The 20,627-nt window shown below is 39.5% G+C and overlaps 1 protein-coding gene across 1 annotated transcript in view; it reads right to left on the bottom strand.

Annotated features, from left to right (window-relative positions):
• RNF217 (ring finger protein 217) overlaps positions 1–20,625 on the bottom strand; it is a gene marked incomplete at its 5' end in the record, with an annotated part of 109,562 nt that extends 88,937 nt beyond the window's left edge. Inside the window, one exon of the mRNA XM_005859103.2 lies at positions 20,335–20,625. Coding sequence (XP_005859165.1) covers positions 20,335–20,625 — 291 coding nt within the window. The remainder of the gene's footprint in view (positions 1–20,334) is intronic.
• Between the last annotated feature and the right edge of the window lie 2 nt (positions 20,626–20,627).

Genomic DNA, 20,627 nt, shown 5'->3' with positions numbered 1-20,627 from the left:
ACATTTATATACTACGGATAATAATCCTTTATGATTATATATATATACATATATGTGTGTGTGTGTGTGTGTGTGTGTGTGTGTGTGTATACACACACACACACACAAAACCACTTTCCCAGGGTATTGTTCTTTACCCTCATTTATAGTTTCATTTTCCACTCTCAGAGATTTTTGACTGAGATAGAATCAAACAGTAATTTTCCTTTAGAGTTGTGTTTCTCAGTTGCTACCTAAAAAATCTTCTCCTTTACCAAGGTTATTCAGACATCTGAAAATCAGTTCTACTAACAGTTTTCAAATTTGACTTATACATACAGGCCTTTAATATAACTGCAGCTTATTTTTCCATAAAAAAATCACTTTTAATTTTTACATGAAAAGCCAATCATCCTTGCACATTTATTTACTGCAATGCCCACTCTATCCTCATTGTTTTATGAGGAAATCTCCATTACACCCCAAGTCCTCATATACAGCTGGGTCTCAGTCTTAGCTCTTTTCTCTGTTACTTTGACTTAGTTGTCTACATCTATAAAAATGCTATGCTATTTTAATTAACGTATCTTTAAAACGTATCTCAATACTTAGTAGGGCAAATATTCTCTCCCTACTTCTCCATATTTTCTTTGTTAACCATGGACCTTTATTTCAACATATACAAAACATACCTGTTGATATAAATTAAACTTAAAGACTAATTCAAGAAAACTGACATCTTTATTACACTGCATCTTCCCACTCTGCATTAATTGAGGTGTTCTTTTGTTCCCCTCAATGATTAATCATTTTTTCAGTAGAGATTAATCTTGTCTTTAGATTTACTTCTAAGAACCTGTTTGAATTTAATTTCTTTTTCTCACAGGGTCTGGCTGGTGAATAGCACACCAAGACTTCTGTGGACTGCCTCTGCATCAAGCAAATCTAAATCTCTTGTTGGTGCTAACAGCTTATCTCTGGATATTATAAAATAGATTTTTCAATATTAAGAGAGCATTTTGCATTCAGGAGATAAATTCCCCTTGATTGTGCTGTAACGGTGTTTTTTAAAAAAATACATTTACTGGATTTTACTGTCTAGCATTTTATTTAAGATTTTTTAAATTAATATTAATGATTTCTACAATATCGTTTTTCTTGTTATTTTTGTATTCTCCAAGTCTGCCTTTATTTATCAAGCTCATACTAGTTTCATAACATAAACACTGTACAATGTGCAAAGATTTCTTATACACAAACCCATTAAATGCCCTTTCCTAGAGTCACATGATTGATTATTAAATGTCAAAGAATGAAACTCAAATGTTCTAACTCCAGGCTTCTTTTCAACTGGTCCAATAAGTAAACAATACATCTGATATAGGTCCACAAAGTACTGCAGGAATTAACTAATTAATTTAGTAGGGGTTAAAGGTCACTACTATGCACCTCCCCCCTGACAAAAGTGAATGTTTCCATAGCCGATAAAACAGAATGACCCATATTTTTCACTGGTCATCTCTGTTTACATAAGTGTATGACTGCAAAGGTAGCTTTGATACATAGATATCTACCTTGAAATAGATGACCTCTAAGGTCCTCTCCAGCAGTGAAAGGTTAGGGCATAAATCCACTGAACCACTCAGGCTCTAAATTTACACTCGTCCTGGCCATATATTTATTCACTACCCCTGTGGACGAAAGGGGCCACATGCTGACCTGACAAGCTCAGGGGAGGCCTGCATGGTGGTCTTGCAAACTCAGAGACCTAAAGTAACCACAAAGGATGGTTTGAAATTAAATTTTAACTAAAAGCAGTTATGGTGGGTAGTTATATCCTAGGCTGGTATCTTCACTGACAAGGTCAACCTTTACCTTAATTGAGTCTGTGTGTCTTTTTGCATCTATGATAACATACCCTTGAAATGTCTGGGTAACTTGTAACTTCCCTTTTTCTGGACCCCTTGGGGTACAACCTAATGTGCTGGGTGCCAGGACAGATACCACAAATTCCTTCATTATTATCATGTTAATTGTTCCTGCACCCACCTAAGTATGTATCTATCATTTTACTTTTTGTCCAATCCCAGGGATTTCCCCCCTTTGCTTTCTCCCACCTCTCTAGTCTATCACCAATGGATTTCATGTAGCCCACCTACATCCCTTCCTTTGATTGCAATCTATAATAATAAAAGCATAATATGCTAATTAGACCAGACAGCCAGACGACCTTCTGGACGAAGCTGGGGCTGCAAGGGCCGAGCCCCTTGCACGAATTTCATGCATCGGGCCTCTAGTGTATAAATACAGATGTAACCTGCCATTCTCTGGAGCATTATCTCAATTCACTGAGGTTCTGCTTCCTAGAATATGTCGACAGTTTGGCTCAAATAAACTCACAAAAAATTCTTTACAGGTTTGAATGTTTTTTACATTAACACCCCTAATTTAATGTGTCTTCCCTAGTGCACTAAATAGCTGGATATTCAGAGCTCTAGCCCATATCTTGTTTCTCATGAACACCAAATAATCACCAGAATTTGGTTGTCTCTAGCTCCCAAGACATGAAAACCTTTTAAAGTTAGTGGTTCTAGACCTTTTTTGGGTAGTGGTCTGAAAATTCAATATTTTTTATGAATCAACTCACAAGAAAAAACGCATTTTGCATAAGATTTCTGGGCATTTATAACCCTTCTGGCAACAATTCATGAACTGATAAAACTACAAGTTAAGAATTGCTGGGTAGGGAGCTGAAATAATAATGAACAGGAAACACATAGAAAGCTTTTCTTTTCCTTTAATACAAAGTACTCTGTAAAGGGGTCCTTCTACCATGAAATTACATCTCTTTCTTCCATTTTTCCACGTGATAGCAAACATGCTAACCAAGGAGCAACAAATGACTTCCTTTCTGAATTCTTTAATCTTACTAAAACACACACACCAAAAACATTTGAGTAATGCAAACCCATTTCCATTCTTCTCACCATAAAATTAGTAAATTACTTTCACATACCATAAAATCAAGAAGTTCTGACATTTTTTTTTTCTTTATAAAGTCATCAATAATGTACCCAGGGTGACTTAGGAAACAAGTGTTTGTATGTCACCCAGAAACATTTTTTAAGTCTTAGAGGTTGGGTAAATTTCATTTCTTTTCAGGTAGAATCTACCATAGCATCGAAAGTAAATATATTAATGATAAATAGTCTAAAAGATGGCAAGGATAATAAATGTAAAATGTGTTATTTATGCAAAATGCAATATAGGAATACTTTCTTGGTAGTTGAGGATGAAGTTTAGAGTACAGAATTTTTATGAGATAGCAACCACATTTTTTCTATAGGAAATATCAATAAGGTAACATTGAAAAATATATTGCATTACCTTAGGAATTAGCTTTTATTTCTCAATAAAATGTTACTTCTATAACGTGTTGAGGTCCAAAAATTAAATCCCATTCATACTCATGGAGGAAAAACAATGAATTCACTTTAAAATGAGGAAGATTAAAATAGGGGGAAATAGAGTTAAATTCCTTGCAAAGAATTGAAATGAGATATTATAAACCTAATGAATGTTCTAAACATAAAACATAAAGTCCAATTTTTAAATTACTTTAATGTTTGTCACATTGTTTTATAAACACTAACGTACTCCTAGATACCACTCAGCCCCTGTGATTGCTCACAGTGTCTAATTGAAAGATATTTTAAATTTAGGAAACACTACTGTTACTTAAATTACTTTCATCCAGTGGTGTTTTATGGTGACACAACCCACACATGGGACAAACCTGTTAAATACTTGAGGTTTTCTTATAAATTAAAAAAAAATCATCTTATTACCTCCAACAGAAATATTACTAGTTATATGATTAACAGTTGAATGTAATTAGAGGAAACACTTCAGGCCTCTGAAATAAACAATGAAAGTATGCAGGGGCAGGAACTCAGTTACTCAGCCTGATGTAGTTACTTTATCAATGTACTCTTACTAAAAACAAAGAAAACAACAGCCACAATCAAAATAAAAGAGCTATTGTATGGTTAAGCCATGACCTCAGGGCCTTTCCCATTAAAGGCAGAGGAAGTGGAACTGACACCAAAGTGCACACTGTTACAAAAACAAGAATTAGAGGTAGGAGTTAAAGCCCAACTGGTGTGGTTCAGTGGTTGAGCTTCGACCTTATGAAGCAGGAAGTCAGGGTTCGATTCCTAGTCAGGGCACAGGCCCGGTCTGCAGGCTTGATCCCCAGTTGGGGACCTGCAGGAGGCAGCCAATCAATGATTCTCTCTTGTCATTGATGTTTCTATTTCTCTCTCCCTCTCCCTTCCTCTCTGAAATCAATTTTTTTTAAAAAGGAAGTAGAAAATAAAGATGTGTAAATAGGTAGGAATTAACTGAGGAAACAAATGACAGCCATCAAAACAATTTTAGAAAATAAGGTTAAGAACTAAGTAGAATTACCCCCAAAATTCTAATAACTTCCTCTGAGAACTAAAGGTTGACCAGTAATACTTCTGTTATCTGTGGGAACGGAAGGGTGGGAGATCTGTGTTGAGCAGAAATTGAGGAAAGAGCTAAAAATAACAAATTGCAAAAAATTAGGTAGCAGGAGATGACTCAACTTTTTGGAGAAATTGATTCTGACTATCAGTAATCTAAGAACTATGGACACCTGCATCAAAAGCTGTTTTCAGCCCTAGCCAGTTAGGCTCAGTGGATAGAGTGGCGGTTTGCGGACTGAAGGGTCCTGGGTTCGATTCTGGTCAAGGGCATGTACCTCAGTTGCAGGCTTGATCCCCAGCCGTGGTTGGTGTGAGGCAACAAACCCACACATCTATGTTTCTCTTTCTGTCTCTCCCCCGCCATGGAAAACTGTCCTCCGGTGATAATTAACCAAAAAGAAAAAAAGAAAAACCAAAAAAGAAATGTTTTCATATTTTTCAGTCAGTAACTTGTTACATAGTGTCTCTGGAACCAAACAAATAAAACCATCCTACACAGGTAAAAGATGAGTGGAAATCAAACTGAACAAAGGTTAATCCTATGCTGCTTGAAAGATAAAGACAACAGTTGGTACATGAAGCTTTACAACTTTCAGCCTCTGAATAAAAAAGCTGCAAGAACTGACATGAGCTGTATCAAACCCAATGCAGTCCCAACTTATTTTAAAACCAAAATCCCAATACATAAGTGGTAGGATGGAAAACAAGGCCATCTCCAATGCTTGCCGACTAGTGCAAACCACTGTCTGGTCTACTGGTTTGCCCCGCTATCCAAAAGCAGAGCATTCCTATGAAACTTTGATAAGTTGAAATGGCGTAAAGCGAATAAGCAATTACCTTAGGAAACATCTTGCAAACGAATGCACAAAATAAATGGAGACACAGCACAGATGCTCACAGACACAGTTCAAACCTATGGCAGCCTGATGCCGGGAGCTGACTGTAGTTCCCAGGAGGAGCTTGGCGGGGCCACTCCCACTGCTCCAGGTGCTCGCTGCCTTTGTAAGAGCTCCCTGCAAAACTGAATATTCTAGCTCTTAGCCTTTTTCTTAAAAGCGAAAATCCTCTTTGGATTTCTTTCAGTTAGCGAAAACAGGTACCAATGTAGGTTTTTCGCAAAAGTGAAGTGGCATAAAGCAAATTTTCCAACAGCGAGGGATACCAGTACTGCTACTGCCTCCTCACCCGTTTTCCTGCTTCTTTCTTGCCACTCACGCCTGTTTATTCTCCACACTGAAACCAGAATCTTTTTAAAGCATGAATTATCATTATACAACTCTATTAAACTTGCCAATGATTTCCCATCACAGTTGGAATACAGTTTCAGTTCTAGAGACGGGCAACACAGCTCCAAATGATCGGACCAATATCTACCCTCTGTGAGCCATCTCAGACCAGACACCCCTTTACTCTGTCCCTCTGCCCGCCTGCTCTGCACTGTGCTGAAGGCTTTGTTCCACTGACTATTGTTTACCATTTGGCTCTTACCTCTCCACCCGTATTTGCCATCCTGTCCACCCCAGCACCTCTCTATTCATGGTCACCTGCACACCTCACTTTATTTCCACAAGTGTGTTTCTGAGTATAAGTGCTTGCTCACTCCACCTCACTTGGAGGGACACCCCACCACCCCTAATTCCCTTCTTTTGATCTCCCTGAGCATCAACCATTTTTTTTAGACAATAACCAGTTTCAAAATTTTCTACTCCCACAAACACAGCTTTCTCTTCCTACACCCACTTAAATCAACAATTAGCATCACATACTAGTAATTTAGTCATACACATTTCCCAATCTTTGCGTAGAGAGCTTACTTTTCACGTACTGAATTTCTAAACTTGCTAAGAGTTTAAAAATTGTCTCTCCTTCTCATAGTAATTAGCATAGTGCTAAGCAAATATTCTGCGTTGAGTAAATGTTTATAGCAGAATAAGAATACTCTAGCTCCCACATTCCTTTGATTCCCTTAAACCAACTGCATAGTCGTCCTCGAATAACATCATTTTGTTATAACCTTGATGAGATGCCATAAGAACTTAACTTTGTATCAATTAACCTATGTTAACATTGCTTTCCTTGTAAGTCGTTTCCCTTAAAGTCGCAGAACCTAATGAAGACTTTTAGTGAGTACTTATTGTAATAGAGAACAGGTGTTTTATGGCTCGATCACAGTGAAAGCAAAGGAAGTCTTAGCCAGTGGAAAAGATTTCTCTCTAGAAATTTCTGCAACTCACTAATTATCTACTAAAGCTCGTGCTTTATTTTTTTATTTATTTATTTTTGCAGAAATGTTGATGAGATTAATAGTAATTCTTTCATCTTGTCTCAACTACAGCCTTATGATCAGAAGCAGACACTTTATGATATGACTGTGTAGGGTTAAGGGTAGTTTATGGCCACAGATCAGAAGGTCACTAAACAGCCTGTGGGAAGGCTAACTGCTAACCTTGACCTCATTACACACACACACACACACACACACACACACACACACGTATATACATACGTATACAGAATAACCCAAAAGTTCCAGTGATTATTAGCATCTTAAATTTAATTTTATTAATGATATAAAACATCTTTTTTAAAAAATAAATTTTATTGATTTTTTTATAGAGAGGAAGGGAGAGGGACAGAGAGTTAGAAACATCGATCAGCTGCCTCCAGCACATCCCACACTGGGGATGTGCCCATAACCAAGGTACATGCCCTTGACCGGAATCAAACCTGGGACCCTTCAGTCCGCAGGCCGACGCTCTATCCACTGAGCCAAACCGGTTAGGGCTGATATAAAACATCTTATTATCACTAGTAAAATTACTAATAGTTGTGAAAGCAATGTGTTATAACTGGCTTCCTTATTTTTAAAAAATCTTCGTTCAGCATTTAGTGATACTGGGGCATCTAAGGTCTTTGTTCAACTTATTTTCATACATTGTTTTAATGACTGTCATAACAAAAAACAACTCAGACCAGTTGCAAGAAAAGAACATTGTTGCCTGTGCTTACTAAATCATTATGCTTACTTTTATGTCTCATCTACTAATTATTCAATGATTATTAATGAAATTCACCTAGTAAATTTAAAACTTCCCAAATATCAGTCAACTACTCTTGCAGCTAATCAGAAACTGCTAAGTTTTTAAACAAATGGGCTAAAAACTGTTTGAAGCAACTCATCTGGGTGATTTTTAAGCCTGAGGGGGAGGGGGACTGTTCCCAAGTTTTTAAAGTTTATAGTGATTTTTAAGGGGAAAAGCATTTTTGAACAAACAGCATTATTTTCAGAAATCCTGAAAACTAAAATAAAGCAAAATATTGGGGGAAAAATTATGATCATTTTACACATTTTCTCTCCAAGCATTCCTTCTGAGCTCTCTCTTCATCTTAAGGGTGAAACATCAGTGACTCACCAAGTGACATATTAAAACTAACAACAAAAAGAGGTAAACCCAAGGAATGCCTATTTTTGTTGATCAAATTATATCTGAAATCCATGAATTTACTCAGAAATGAATATACTTGTATTTTTACAAATCAAGATCAGCAAATAATCCTCTTATGATATCAAATAAATAATCTTGAGTCTTTGAGACACACACACACACACACACACACACACACACACACAACCTATACATATAAAAGCCCAGTGACCGGAACGGCGGACAACCAGAATGACCAGTGGCTATGATGCGCACTGCTGCAGCCAACCAGCCTGATCCAGGCCTTGATCAGCCTCTACCCCAGCCAGCCCGGCCCCCAATCGGCCCCCAACATTCCCATCAGGACGGGCCAACCAGACCCCACCTGTGCACAAATTCGTGCACCAGGCCTCTAGTTTTAATATAAAGCACGAATACACTGGACATATTAAAAACTTCTTTGTTGCCGAAACCGGTTTGGCTCAGTGAATAGAGCGTCGGCCTGCGGACTGAAAGGTCCCAGGTTCGATTCCGGTCAAGGGCATGTACCTTGGTTATGGGCACATCCCCAGTGGGAGATGTGCAGGAGGCAGCTGATCGATGTTTCTCTCCCATCGATGTTTCTAACTATCTATCTCTCTCCCTTCCTCTCTGTAAAAAATCAATAAAATATATTTAAAAAAATAAATAAATAAATAAATAAATAAATAAAAACTTCTTTGTTTAGAAGCCCATTATTTTCAAAATATTTCTTTCACAAACAATCTTGAAGAGGAAAAATGGTTAACATGAAAAACAACACTGAAGTTAATGGTAAGACTAGTTAAAAGTAGGATTAAATTAGAACTCTTGGGAATGCACCTGTCATTTCTCGACAAGGGCAACTCTGGCAGGCGATAGCCCCTGCCCCCTACTCTCTACAGACTTAATGAAAGGAATTATTTCTCCCACTGAGGCTCTACGTTCATGTAAAAAGATCACTATGCACTAAAATCAGGCCATACTGAAGTCAATTCTGCTCTACTTAGACATAAACTAAACTGTAAACATTAGAAAAATGGCTTTAGCAAAGGAAACAAAACTCTAGTGAAAAACATGAGCAATTGTTTTCTTTTACCTGATGTTTTAAGTTGTTAAGCAACCAGAGGAAAGGCTGCAGTCATTTAACTTGCCAGGGACAACTCAGAACTGATGTGCTTCAGGAACCCTGAGGATGGCCAATAATCAGGGGAGGAAATAAGGCAAGAAGCAACACCACAAAAAAGGAAGTAATTTGCTAGGTAGCCTATAATTAGCCTCTGAATCTTACCGTAGAGAATATTATTGAGGCAAATAGCTTAGGAAGATTTAAAAAAGGATTAGTCATTCACGTGAATGAATAAGCCCAGAATTTAGTTACCTGAGCCAGGGAAGGGGGAGGAACACATCATAAAAGCGATATATGCCCCATTTCAGGGTGCACAGGTCCTCAACCAAAAAATTTTAATGGTTATGCTCCCGGAAATTTAAACGGTTATTTATCTGAGAGGACACTAATCAAATGATAGAATCACCTAATCAAACTAGAATGCCATAAACAATGAAAACCCAATGGTGAGCCAAGTTAACAAAGATGAGCTGGGGTAGTTAATTTTAAGCTGTCATTAGATATAATATTATTTCTGTATAGAATATGCCTGGCCTACAAAAAAATATCTGTTACATCAACTCTTTTTATTCAGAAAGATACCCAACTTTTTCAAATAATATTTTTAACCACTACTGAAGCTAAAATTTTGATAATAAAAAGGAAATTAAGTGGTGTTAAGAATTAGAAGCTGAAACTGATCTTCAGACATTTCAGTTTACAATGAAATTATCTAAAATTTTTCATTTTGTTTATTTATTTTTAATATATTTTTATTGATTTCAGAGAGGAAGGGAGAGGGGGAGATAGAGAGAGAGAGAAACATCAGTTATGTGAGAATCATCAATTGGCTGCCTCCTGCACACCCCCTATTGGAGACTGAGCCCACAACCCGGGCATGTGCCCTTGACCGGAATTGAACCTGGGACCCTTCAGTCCATAGGCCAATGCTCTATCCACTGAGCCAAACCAGCTAGGGCTAAAATATTTCATTTTAAAAGTGAATGACTTTTATGTAAGCTTTGCTTAACACTATATGAAGCTTAATTATTAAATTATTCAAGGATAAAGCACACAAAAAACCATTCCACCAAAGTACATTAATCAAAATAATGAAATGAGTTGGGTATGTTTAATTAAATGATTGACAAGACATGAAATATTTTTTTTTAAATCATTAAAATTGAGGCTCAAAAGCTTTACTATCTACATTCACACCATTTCTGATTTTGTCTGAAATAGCATAGTAACTTAAAAATATGGTCTTTGACACCTTCACATAAAAAAAGTTGGGGCCTAAGTCCCTTCCCCTTGTATTTAGGCAGACTTGTGACTGCTTTGCCCGAGATGCCGTGTGACTTCCAAAGTTAGGACAGAAAAGATCACGCAGCTTCAACCTGGGTCCCTTGAGACTCTGGCCCTGGAGGAAGCCATCCTTCATGTAAGAAGTCCACTGCCCTGGGACTGGCAAGCAATGCCACGTGTGGGCACTTCTGAGACAACCGCAGCTGAGCATCCTGACCGTAGCCAGCACCAGCTGCCAGCCAAGTGAGTGAGCTGACATTTGACTACAATCCCATGAGAAACCCAAGTGTGAACTGACCAGCTGAGCCCTTCCCAAATTCTTGACTCACATGTCACGATCAAAATAAAATAGTTGTCTCACACCCCTAGGTTCTGGAGGAATTTGTTAAGCAGGAGACATAGTAACCAGAATAAGTTTTATAATTAAAGAAGTACCTCAGTGACAGATGGGATGCCAGGTTAAAGATTCAGGCTATGGCATTCTCTTGCTTTAAAAAGTTAAATATATTGTGGAATAAGATATCCAAAATTCAGGTTCAAATATCTACCTTACTTTTTCTACCAACCTAAACATATTATAAGTTATTTTCAACTATTCACTCAGTCTCTTAAGAAATACCTATTGAGCAACACGGGCACGTGCCCTTGACTGGAATTGAACCTGGGACCCTCTCTCTTCTCACATAATATACTATTAGTGGGATCATCTCATTCACTCCCATGGTTTCAAGTAACATGGGAGTGAATGAGATGATCCCACTAATAGTATATTATGTGAGAAGAGAGAGGGTTTGGGATAGAACTATATAGACACCAACATTAAGAGATGGTAAAATAAGAAAGCTCAAATGGAAACAAAAGAAATGGCCAGAGCCCTGGCTGCTTTGGCTCCGTGGATAGAGCGTTGGTCTGTGAACTGAAGGGTTCCAGGTTCAATTCCAGTCAAGGACACGTGCCCGGGTTGCAGGGTGGATCCCCAGTGGGGGACGAGAAAGAGGCAGCTGATCAATGGTTCTCTCTAATCCAGCGGTTCTCAACCTGTGGGTCGCGACCATCGGAAAACACATATAGCATATCAGATATTTACATTACGATTCATAACAGTAGCAAAATTACAGTTATGAAGTAGCAATGAAAATAATTTTATGGTTGGGGGTCACCACAACATAAGGAACTGTATTTAAGGGTCTCGGCATTAGGAAGGTTGAGAACCACTGATAGTAATCATTGATGTTTCTATCTTTCTCTTCTCCCTTCCTCTCTGAAATCAATAAAAAATATATTTTAAAAAAAGGAATGGCCAGAGAGTTAGGAAGAACACAGGAAAGTATGCTGCCACTGAAACTTAACAGCAAGTGAAATCATAGCTTTTCTAAACTCAATTCCTCTTGATTTCCTTACATGAAGATAAGGCTGAGTTTGGTAGAAATCTTTCTGGGGATCTAAATTTGGGCAAGACCCTTCTACTTCTTCAAAACATGTAACTAAGCATCTTCTTCTTCTTGAACTGGAAGACTTGTGATTTTGTGCAACACAGAAATCAACTTAAAGGAAAAATAAAATAAATATATTTAACTTTTAAATACAGGATGGGCAAAAGTAGGTTTATAGTTGTAAATACACAAATGTTTATTCTTGTATTATGATTTACTAATTATTGTGTTATTTCCCACACAAACAACTGTAAACCTACGTTTGTAAAATAATACATTTAAAGTCTGTAAAAAAGTCATGGGTTTTACAGCCAAGTGGGCCTGAATTTAAATCCTACCTTTGCCATTTTCTAGCTGTGTGATGTAGGGCAAGTTACTTATTCTCTATACCCTTGGGTCCACTCATAAGACATTATGCTACCTACAGCACAAAAATGAAGCTGTTACTGTTCTCTTGGACCCACTCTTATCAGAAAGCCAACCCCAGCCCTGCCAATGAAAATAGCATTGATCATGGTTATATACGATCATTTTGTTGGGACATTCAGTGGTAAATTTCAATCCTTATCCTGTTGAAACTTTCAGAAGCATTAGACAAAGATGATCACTTCTTTTAAAACAGTCTTTGTTAGGCTTCTGAGTAACCATCCTACCTTGATTCTCTTCCTGCCTGATTGGCCTGGCCCACCCCCTTTCAGACTCCTCTCTGGTTCTTTCATAGGTCCCAGGCTCCATGTATGTAAACACCAGTATGCCCAAACTCAATCCTCAATCCTCCACTATCCACTATGACTCCCCAGGTGACCTCATCTAGTCTCATGGCTTTAAATATCATCTATATGCCAAAAAAGTTCAAATTCGTGTCTTCTGTTCAGCTCTCTCTTCTGAGTGCCAGACACCAAATGCCTACTCAACATGTCTTCATGAATGTCTAAACAGCTTTTCAAACTTAGTACAAACTTCTGATTCTCCCTAAACCTAGTCCTTCTTCAGTATTCCTCATTGTATTAAATGGCAACACCATTCTTCTGTTTGGGCTCAAAAGTTGAGTCATCTGTCACTCTTTTTCTCTCATAACACAGCCAATTGGCAAATTCTGTTAGCTTTAACTCAGGATATATTCAAAATTCAACCACTTCAGATCATATTCACCTCTCTCAGCCTTATCTGAACTATATAATCTCTCCTCTGGATTACTGTCAGTCTTCCAAACTGATGTCTTTGTTGACATTCTTGACTCCTATAACAGTATGCTCTCCACAAAGAGCCAGAGTAATTAATCCCTTTTAAAGTTTAGGTCATATCTGGTTAGCTCAAAACCTTCTTATACCTTAGCTTCCCATCTCACTCAGACAAAATGCAAATTCTCAATGGCCTTAAAACCCTATCCAGCCAGCTTTTCCCACTCCTCCTGCTGTTTTCTTCTTATTGCTCCTAATTTCATTCCCTGTACTTTGGCCACATGCATCTCTTTGCCATTCCTGGAAGACCCTCAAGCATGCTCCTGTCTCTGGAACTTTATACTTGCTATTCCCTTAGATATCCTCATGGTTTGCTCCCTATCATCAAGAAGGTCTATGCTCAAAAGTCACCCTGTAAAACAAACCCTGACAACTCCCCCCAAAACTATAAATATATAAAGAAATCCTCCCCCAATTCTCACACCCTTCCATTGTTCCTTTTTGTATATAACCTTATTTCCCCTAATATACTTTACTTATTTTATTTTCTGTCTCCCCTCCACCACAGCCTAGTATATAAATTCTATGAAGGCAAGGGTTTTATCTGTTTTTGTTCTCTGTATCTCCAATACCTACAACAGTGCCTGGTATGTAACAGGTATTTAATATGTAAGTAAATTAAAATTACATAACAAAATATGCATTAAAGTGCTCAGAATATAGATGTTCAACAAAGAGTTGTTATTATTTGTGGAAAATTAAACACTCAGGTATTAATTACCCCAAAATTGATGTGGCAACAGTACTGGTGAAGTTGAAAGAGAATGTTGTATTCTAGGAATTATTTTCCTGTAGACACTGAATTTTTATTTTAAGACAGAACTTGATATAAGAGGTTCATTTAGTTTACCATATGAAACCCTTCTGACAAAGTGATTCTGAACAAAAGAAACAATTTTTAAACATGTATTGTAACTTTAAAGATGTGCCATATTGTCATGAATGATCCAAAACAAATTTAGTAAAATTATGTTCTCTTTCAGTGCAGGGAATAAATATTTTGAAAGGAGCAAGATGTTTACTTGTATTCTATTTCCAACAATTAGAAAGAGCTCTAAGAAATACGTGTATAGAGCAGTAAGAAATGGGTGGTTTTATTACTTTAAATTTCACATAATAGGAAGAACTGCATTTACTGAAAGGTTAGCTGGTATTCCAGAATTGATTTAATAAAGTCTTCCCAGAAAGGAAGCAGAAGAGGAAAAGAGACCCACAGATGTCTTAGAACTTAAAGGAAAGCCTATGTATGTCACCAGATCAAGCTGAGAATACAGAATACTGCTAACAAGGTAGTAAGATGGCTTCTTGAGGGCATTAAATACATTTTCAGAGTATCTCATGCTACTTGGCACATAGGTAGCCAATAAGCATTCGTTAATTGCGTAAATGGCAGACTAACAGATGAGTAAGCTAATTATAAGATATCATTACTCAGCCAGCTGGCATGGCTCAGTGGTTGAGCATCAACCTATGAACCAGGAGGTCATAGTTCGATTCCCGGTCGGGCACATGCCCAAGCTGCGGGCAGGAGGCAGACGAATGATGATTGTCTCTCATCATTATTGATTTCTCTCCCTCTCCCTTCCTCTCTGAAATCAATAAAAATCTTATTTTTTTTTTAAAAAAAATCACCACTCAGGTATGTCCACAATGCCCATCATAAACTCAATAAAAAGCTGGGAGCACAAGTTCTAATATTCTCCTTTTTCTGTCTCTTACATAAGAAGTAAGAAAGAACCTTCAATTATAAAATCTGAGCTCTACTCTAGGAGGAAAAAAAAATCACCACTCGGAAGTTTGAGTTGCTACCTTAGGTAAGTGGTACTAGTTATGTTATTTGAGATCTCTTAGGCCAGTGGTTGGCAAACTGCGGCTCGCGAGCCACATGCGGCTCTTTGGCCCCTTGAGTGTGGCTCTTCCACTTAAAATACCACGTGCGGGCGCGCACGTACAATGCAATTCAAACTTTGTGGCCCATGCGCAGAAGTCGGTATTTTGTGGAAGAGCCACACTCAAGGGGCCAAAGAGCCGCATGTGGCTCGCGAGCCGCCGTTTGCCGACCACTGTCTTAGGCAGTGGAGGGCGACGCAGGGTTCCTCTATGTCACCTCATCTCCAGACAGCTGGAAGAGACAGGTGACACCAGGCAGCCCCAGACCAGGTCCTGCCAGCCCAGAGCTCAGCCTTGAATGGGGTTCCCTCTACAGAAATCAAATGCCAGTTAAAATAAGATTAGAACCATAAGAGAAAAAAATAAATTATTAAAGAGATATCAAAGGAACAGAAGAGGAAAAGAAGGGCATGAGTTAGTAAGGTATGAAAGCAAATGTTACCTGACTCCCCTCCCCCCCCCGCACCCCAAAAACACAAACACACAAACGAAAGCAAATGTTACCTCACCCACCCACTCCAAACACACAAACACACAAATTCAGTTCACAAAAGAGTAGGGTTACACAGTGACTTAACAGATTTCAGTCTCACATTCTTCGTCACATTTTCCGGACTACCAGAATCACACCTGGCATGACAGGATCTGTAAATTCACCTGCGTGAAGGCGCCTGCATTCAAACTCCATACCAAACTCGGTGGTTTCTAAAAATATACAGGTTGCTTTAAGGTTTATGGGGGGGAAAGTAGGTTACGCTTTTACCCATGAAGGTCTGGATGACTCAGAGTTTAATAATAGGATACGTGAGCTTTCACCCCTAGGTCACTGATTCTAGGACGACTACAGTAGACTGTCATTTTACAGCATTGCCATCTCGCAGCTGTTTGGTTCAAAATCTGTAGAAGAAATGTTCTGCGTGTCTCTATTAATACTCACTTGACAGGTGTATGCATTCCAACTCCTGTGCATCTGCCAACTGCGACCGCTTTGAAGCGGAGTGATGAAAGCCACAACAGCTGCCACCTTGAGACAGCCCTGAGCCTGCCCAGTACTCTCCTGTCTTTATCTAAAGTGCTAAATATTAATACTTCGTATTACAACAGATTTTACCGTCTAAAACCAAAATCATAAAGGAAAGAGATCTGTGGAGGATTTCTGAAATGAAACCAATTCATTTCACATCATTGTATACAACAAAGAAAGCAACAACTTTTCCTCCTAGGAAAATGTGGTAAAAGCCAAACCAGCTGAGAAAGTCAACATTTCTCATGGCTCAGTGACCTGTAGGAGACCACAGACATCCTTGGGACTGTGTGCTTCCGCCATAGTCATTGCTGCACAGGCAGGTCACCTGGAAATGCACTTCTAAATTGTATGTACCAAAGCGTCATGTACCCAGGCAATATGAACCAATATAACTCCCACTATCTCTATCATGGTGCTCTACAGCCTCTAAGTCAATACCTACGTAGAGCCAAAGACTCTAACTTATCAGTTCAACCCTTCACCATGGCAATTGGAAACTAGATGGTACCTACTACACTGAAAAGTCATCCCATTGCCCTAGCCAGTTTGGCTCAGTGGACAGAGAGTTAGCCTGCGGACTGAAGGGTCCCGAGTTTGATTCCGGTCAAGGGCACATACTTCAGTTGCAGGCTCCTGGCCCTGGTTGGGGCATATGAGAGGCAACCAATCAATGTGTGTCTCTCTCTCCCTTTCACTCTCTAAAAATCAGTGGAAAAAATATCCTTTGGTGATGATTTAAAAAAAAAAGCCATTCCATTAAGAAGGGTTCCCCACAGCCTCAAGTCACAGCAATACCTGGAGAAGAATTATGTTTTGAAAAACAAAAATATTATTTTTAAACCACAGTATGGAGATATTTGTCATTGACTAATTTGTTATGTCTGTACTGAAATAATGATGAGTTACCCATTGACCTTTACCACATATTCAGTCCATGGCTCAAATGGAAATAAGACTCATGTAGAAATTTGTATTCCCATCTTCCATATCCACATTCATACCTTCTTTCAAAGAATGCGGCATCTCCTTTTAGGAGAAAGTTCATTTAACCAGGTGATAGTCCAAGTCACATTTAGGGTACATTTTTAATGTTTGTACATAATGCTTAATAGGGATCAGCTTTAAGTGATGTTAAATACTGCCCTATTTGGCACAGACTCGGAAAATGGTGACAAAATCACTAATAACTTTTTATTTGAAATATATCATACATATACATATAATATATATATATGTATGTACATATACACACACATATATTGATTTCAGAGAGGAAGGGAGGGGAGAGAAATAGAAACATCGAGAGAGAATCATTGATCATGCTGCCTCCTGCACAATCCCCACACTGGGGATCGAGCCCACAACCCAGGCATGTGCCCTGACCAGAAATCGAACAATGACCTCCTAGCTCATAGGTCGATGTTCAACCCCTGAGCCACCGCGGCCGAGCTGTATCATTTTATTTTAAAAGGTCTTAAGAATGCTGCAAGTTCAGGCTTGACCGATTTGCTCCTGTCAAACCCAAGACACCTTATAAAACAAGAAAAAAAGCACTAACTAGGCCCTTTTGATCCGGTTTAGTAAGGCAACAAAACAAATCTGCGGTTTGATTTTGTTTTGCTTTAGAACTAGTGTGTCATTACAGATCATGAGCTGCAATTTCACTTCACTGATGAGGAAATTAAGACACAGAGAGGTTAAATGACACAGAAACACAGACCCTCTGAATAGAGGGGAACTCAGTTACAACTCCAAGCCTACATTTTTATCCAATTAAAAATAATGTCATTTTTTTTTTACAAGCTAAAAGTTTGCCAAAAAACTCTTTAGTTCTAAGTTTAATAACAAAGTTAGCAAACCTATCAGTTTTATCTGTCTTCTATATTAAAACCATTAAGTCTTTGTCTTTTGTCTTAAACATCAAGAAGCTCAGAGAGAATTTAGTGCCCAAGCAGAACCCCACTTCCTAGTCGTGGTTTCTGGGGGTTATCTCATCCTTTCTTTGTCACTCAGCTTTTCCCAAACTCAGTCACTATTAGTTGAGCATCTGTGATATGTCATACAGTGTCCTAGGTGCTAAAGAGACAGTAGTGAACAAATCATGAGAACACTCCTGTCTTTGTGGAAATTAATTACAGAAATATAAGTTACAGTATGTTAGTGTTATGGACAAAATAAGCAGGAAAGGAGATCAGGGTTGTGGGGTGCGGTTCATCTTTGAAAAGAATGGTTAGTGAAGCCATAAGGGTGACATCTGTTTGCATCCAGACCTGGAAGGGAGAAGGGGGAGGAGTGAGCCAGCATCAAAGCTATTGCAGGCCCTAGGAACAAGTGCAGCAGCAGTCCTGAGGTGGGAGCATGCTTGGCCTGCATGAGGCATCTTTTCGTTGTTGTTTATTATTTTAAACAACATATTTTTCTTCATTGAAAGTTCCGTCAAATACTTTGGAAGAAGGTCAGGAACGTGCATGCAATCGTAAGTGCTGCAAACAACCTTCAGACACTATGACACCTCAGAAGAGTTTTTAGTGGTTGGCTATTGCAATGACACTTCACCTTGCCCCTCCTACTCTCATTTCTTCTCCACTAGAGATCAAAACATTGACTTCCTAAAACTAACTCACAGAAGTAAAACAAAATAAAATAAAATAAACCTGCTCTGGGGGAAAGGCCCACCTTAATGAAGGAAATCAATCACACTGCAATGCAGAGAAGCCAGACCGCAGTGACTACCTCCCTTGAACTTGTAACCCACGGTATCTGTATCCAGTGTTTAACATTAAGCACTGCCTGGTATTGTCACTCTGTTTACATCTCACTATTTGCTACTTTGGATTGTTGTGTACACATCTGCTCTCACAGTGACTTCCCTGGAGCAGGGCCCATATATTGGAAATGTCTGAATCCCGTCACATGACTGCACATGGACGGCACAAATATTTGTTTGACAGCTTAATTTTGTTTGACGGTGATGTCATAGAAACCACCACAATGAGCAGCAGACATCCTCCTGTTTTAAGTATCTGTTTGTGGATAAACCATGAACGAAACACCATCGTCTCTTACAGACATTTGGATAATCTCAACAATCTTGGGCAAGTTACTGTTTGTGTAACATTCCATTCTGTCTACATTTCCCTTTGCATTTTCAGTTGGGCACAGGACACACTTTCCGTCTAGACACAGCAGAGATTAGCCACAAAACACAAAGGAGCCACACCGCGCTGTGTGAAATCCTGTTCAGTTCGCTTCAATGTTATTAAACACTATGAAAGGAAAGGGACTCAACACGAAACTACCAGATACAAGGAATATAAGTCACTGTCCATACAGTCTAGCAAGACAAACCAACACATAAGGAGTAACTTCAGTGGATGTAAAACACACAGAAGTATTTTGAAAGTATATAAACAGTGGCTTGGAGGGCCAGGGAAGGTTACACAGAAAAGTTGGCACCTGAACAGCCAGGGCTTGAAAGATGAACAGGCCTAGGACAGTCAGACAGAGATCAAAGGGCATTCCAGATTGTGCAAAAGACACTGGCAGAAACATAACATTGAAAACTGCTGGAAGAATGCATTCAGCGCCCGTGAAGGAAAACAGGTCTGTTGCCCTCCTAATCCCGGGGGGGGGGGGGGGGGGGGGGGGGAGACACAACAAAAAACCACCAAGCTTTCAAATAAGGAGCAAAGGAAGAAAGTTTCATCAGCACTTGTTTTGTTAAACCTCTTAGCTTTGCTTTGCCCTTTCTGTGTTGTTCCCTCTTAAATAAATAAAGTACTGTGCTGGAGAGTTCAGTGAGGAAAAGTACTTCAGCTTGACTGTGGAAAAAGAAAAACTGAAAAAATGGGCAAGGGCCAAGGAATAAACAAACTGCCCTTCTGAAATAGATAAATGGGAGCACATTTTAACAGGAAGCACTACCTGGTATTGTTACTCTGTTTACATAGCATTATTTGCTACTTTTTAAAATCAGATGATCATGGACCCTTCTGTTCACCAAGTCCATCCATACTTATTTTATGTTCACAATGTGTTAGTCTGCGACCCCAGGCCCGAGAGGCATTCTCGTCGCCCTCCTCTTTGAGCAGGCTCTTGCTTGCAATCTAGTAAGAGAAACAAAGCAGAGGGCAATTCCCTGTGCCCTGTTCCTTCCGCGGCTGCCAACCAATGCCTGAAGCTCAGAGCAGAGTTAAGTTCCAGTCAGGTTAACCAGTGAGGAAAAAACACACACTGAAATAATTACATTTCAACCACTGACTTGCAAGAAACTGTCAGAGGCTCCCGGGAAGGGTGTGGAACACCTCTGCCTGCGAGCAGGGCGCGGGCGCGGGGCCTGGCTGGCCAGTGACTGGGGATGCTGGCGGGGCGCGGAGCAGGGGACGGGGCGCAGTTACCTGGGCGCTCAGGTAGACTTTGAGGCACTCCTCGCACACGGCCTTCTTGCAGCAGGGCAAGGGCTTGATCGGCTTGTCTTCCAGGCACACCCGGCACATCAGCACCATGAGGGGCGCATAGGGATCCCCGACCCCACCCAGGCCAGAGTAGGGTGGAGCTCCCAACAGGCTGGGCGCGGAGAAAGGTTCGGGCGCCAGGTAGAATTCCAGCTCGATGCTGCCGCCATCGGGGGGCAGGCGGTCCGTGGGGAGGGACAGCCGGGGGCTAGGGAAGGAGGAGGGGGTGCCGGGAG

The sequence above is a fragment of the Myotis brandtii genome, unplaced genomic scaffold (assembly GCF_000412655.1).
Source record: "Myotis brandtii unplaced genomic scaffold, ASM41265v1 scaffold123, whole genome shotgun sequence".
In the NCBI taxonomy this organism is placed as follows: Eukaryota; Metazoa; Chordata; class Mammalia; order Chiroptera; family Vespertilionidae; genus Myotis; species Myotis brandtii.
Note: the sequence above shows the minus strand (reverse complement) of the source record. Positions and strands in the feature narration are given on the sequence as shown.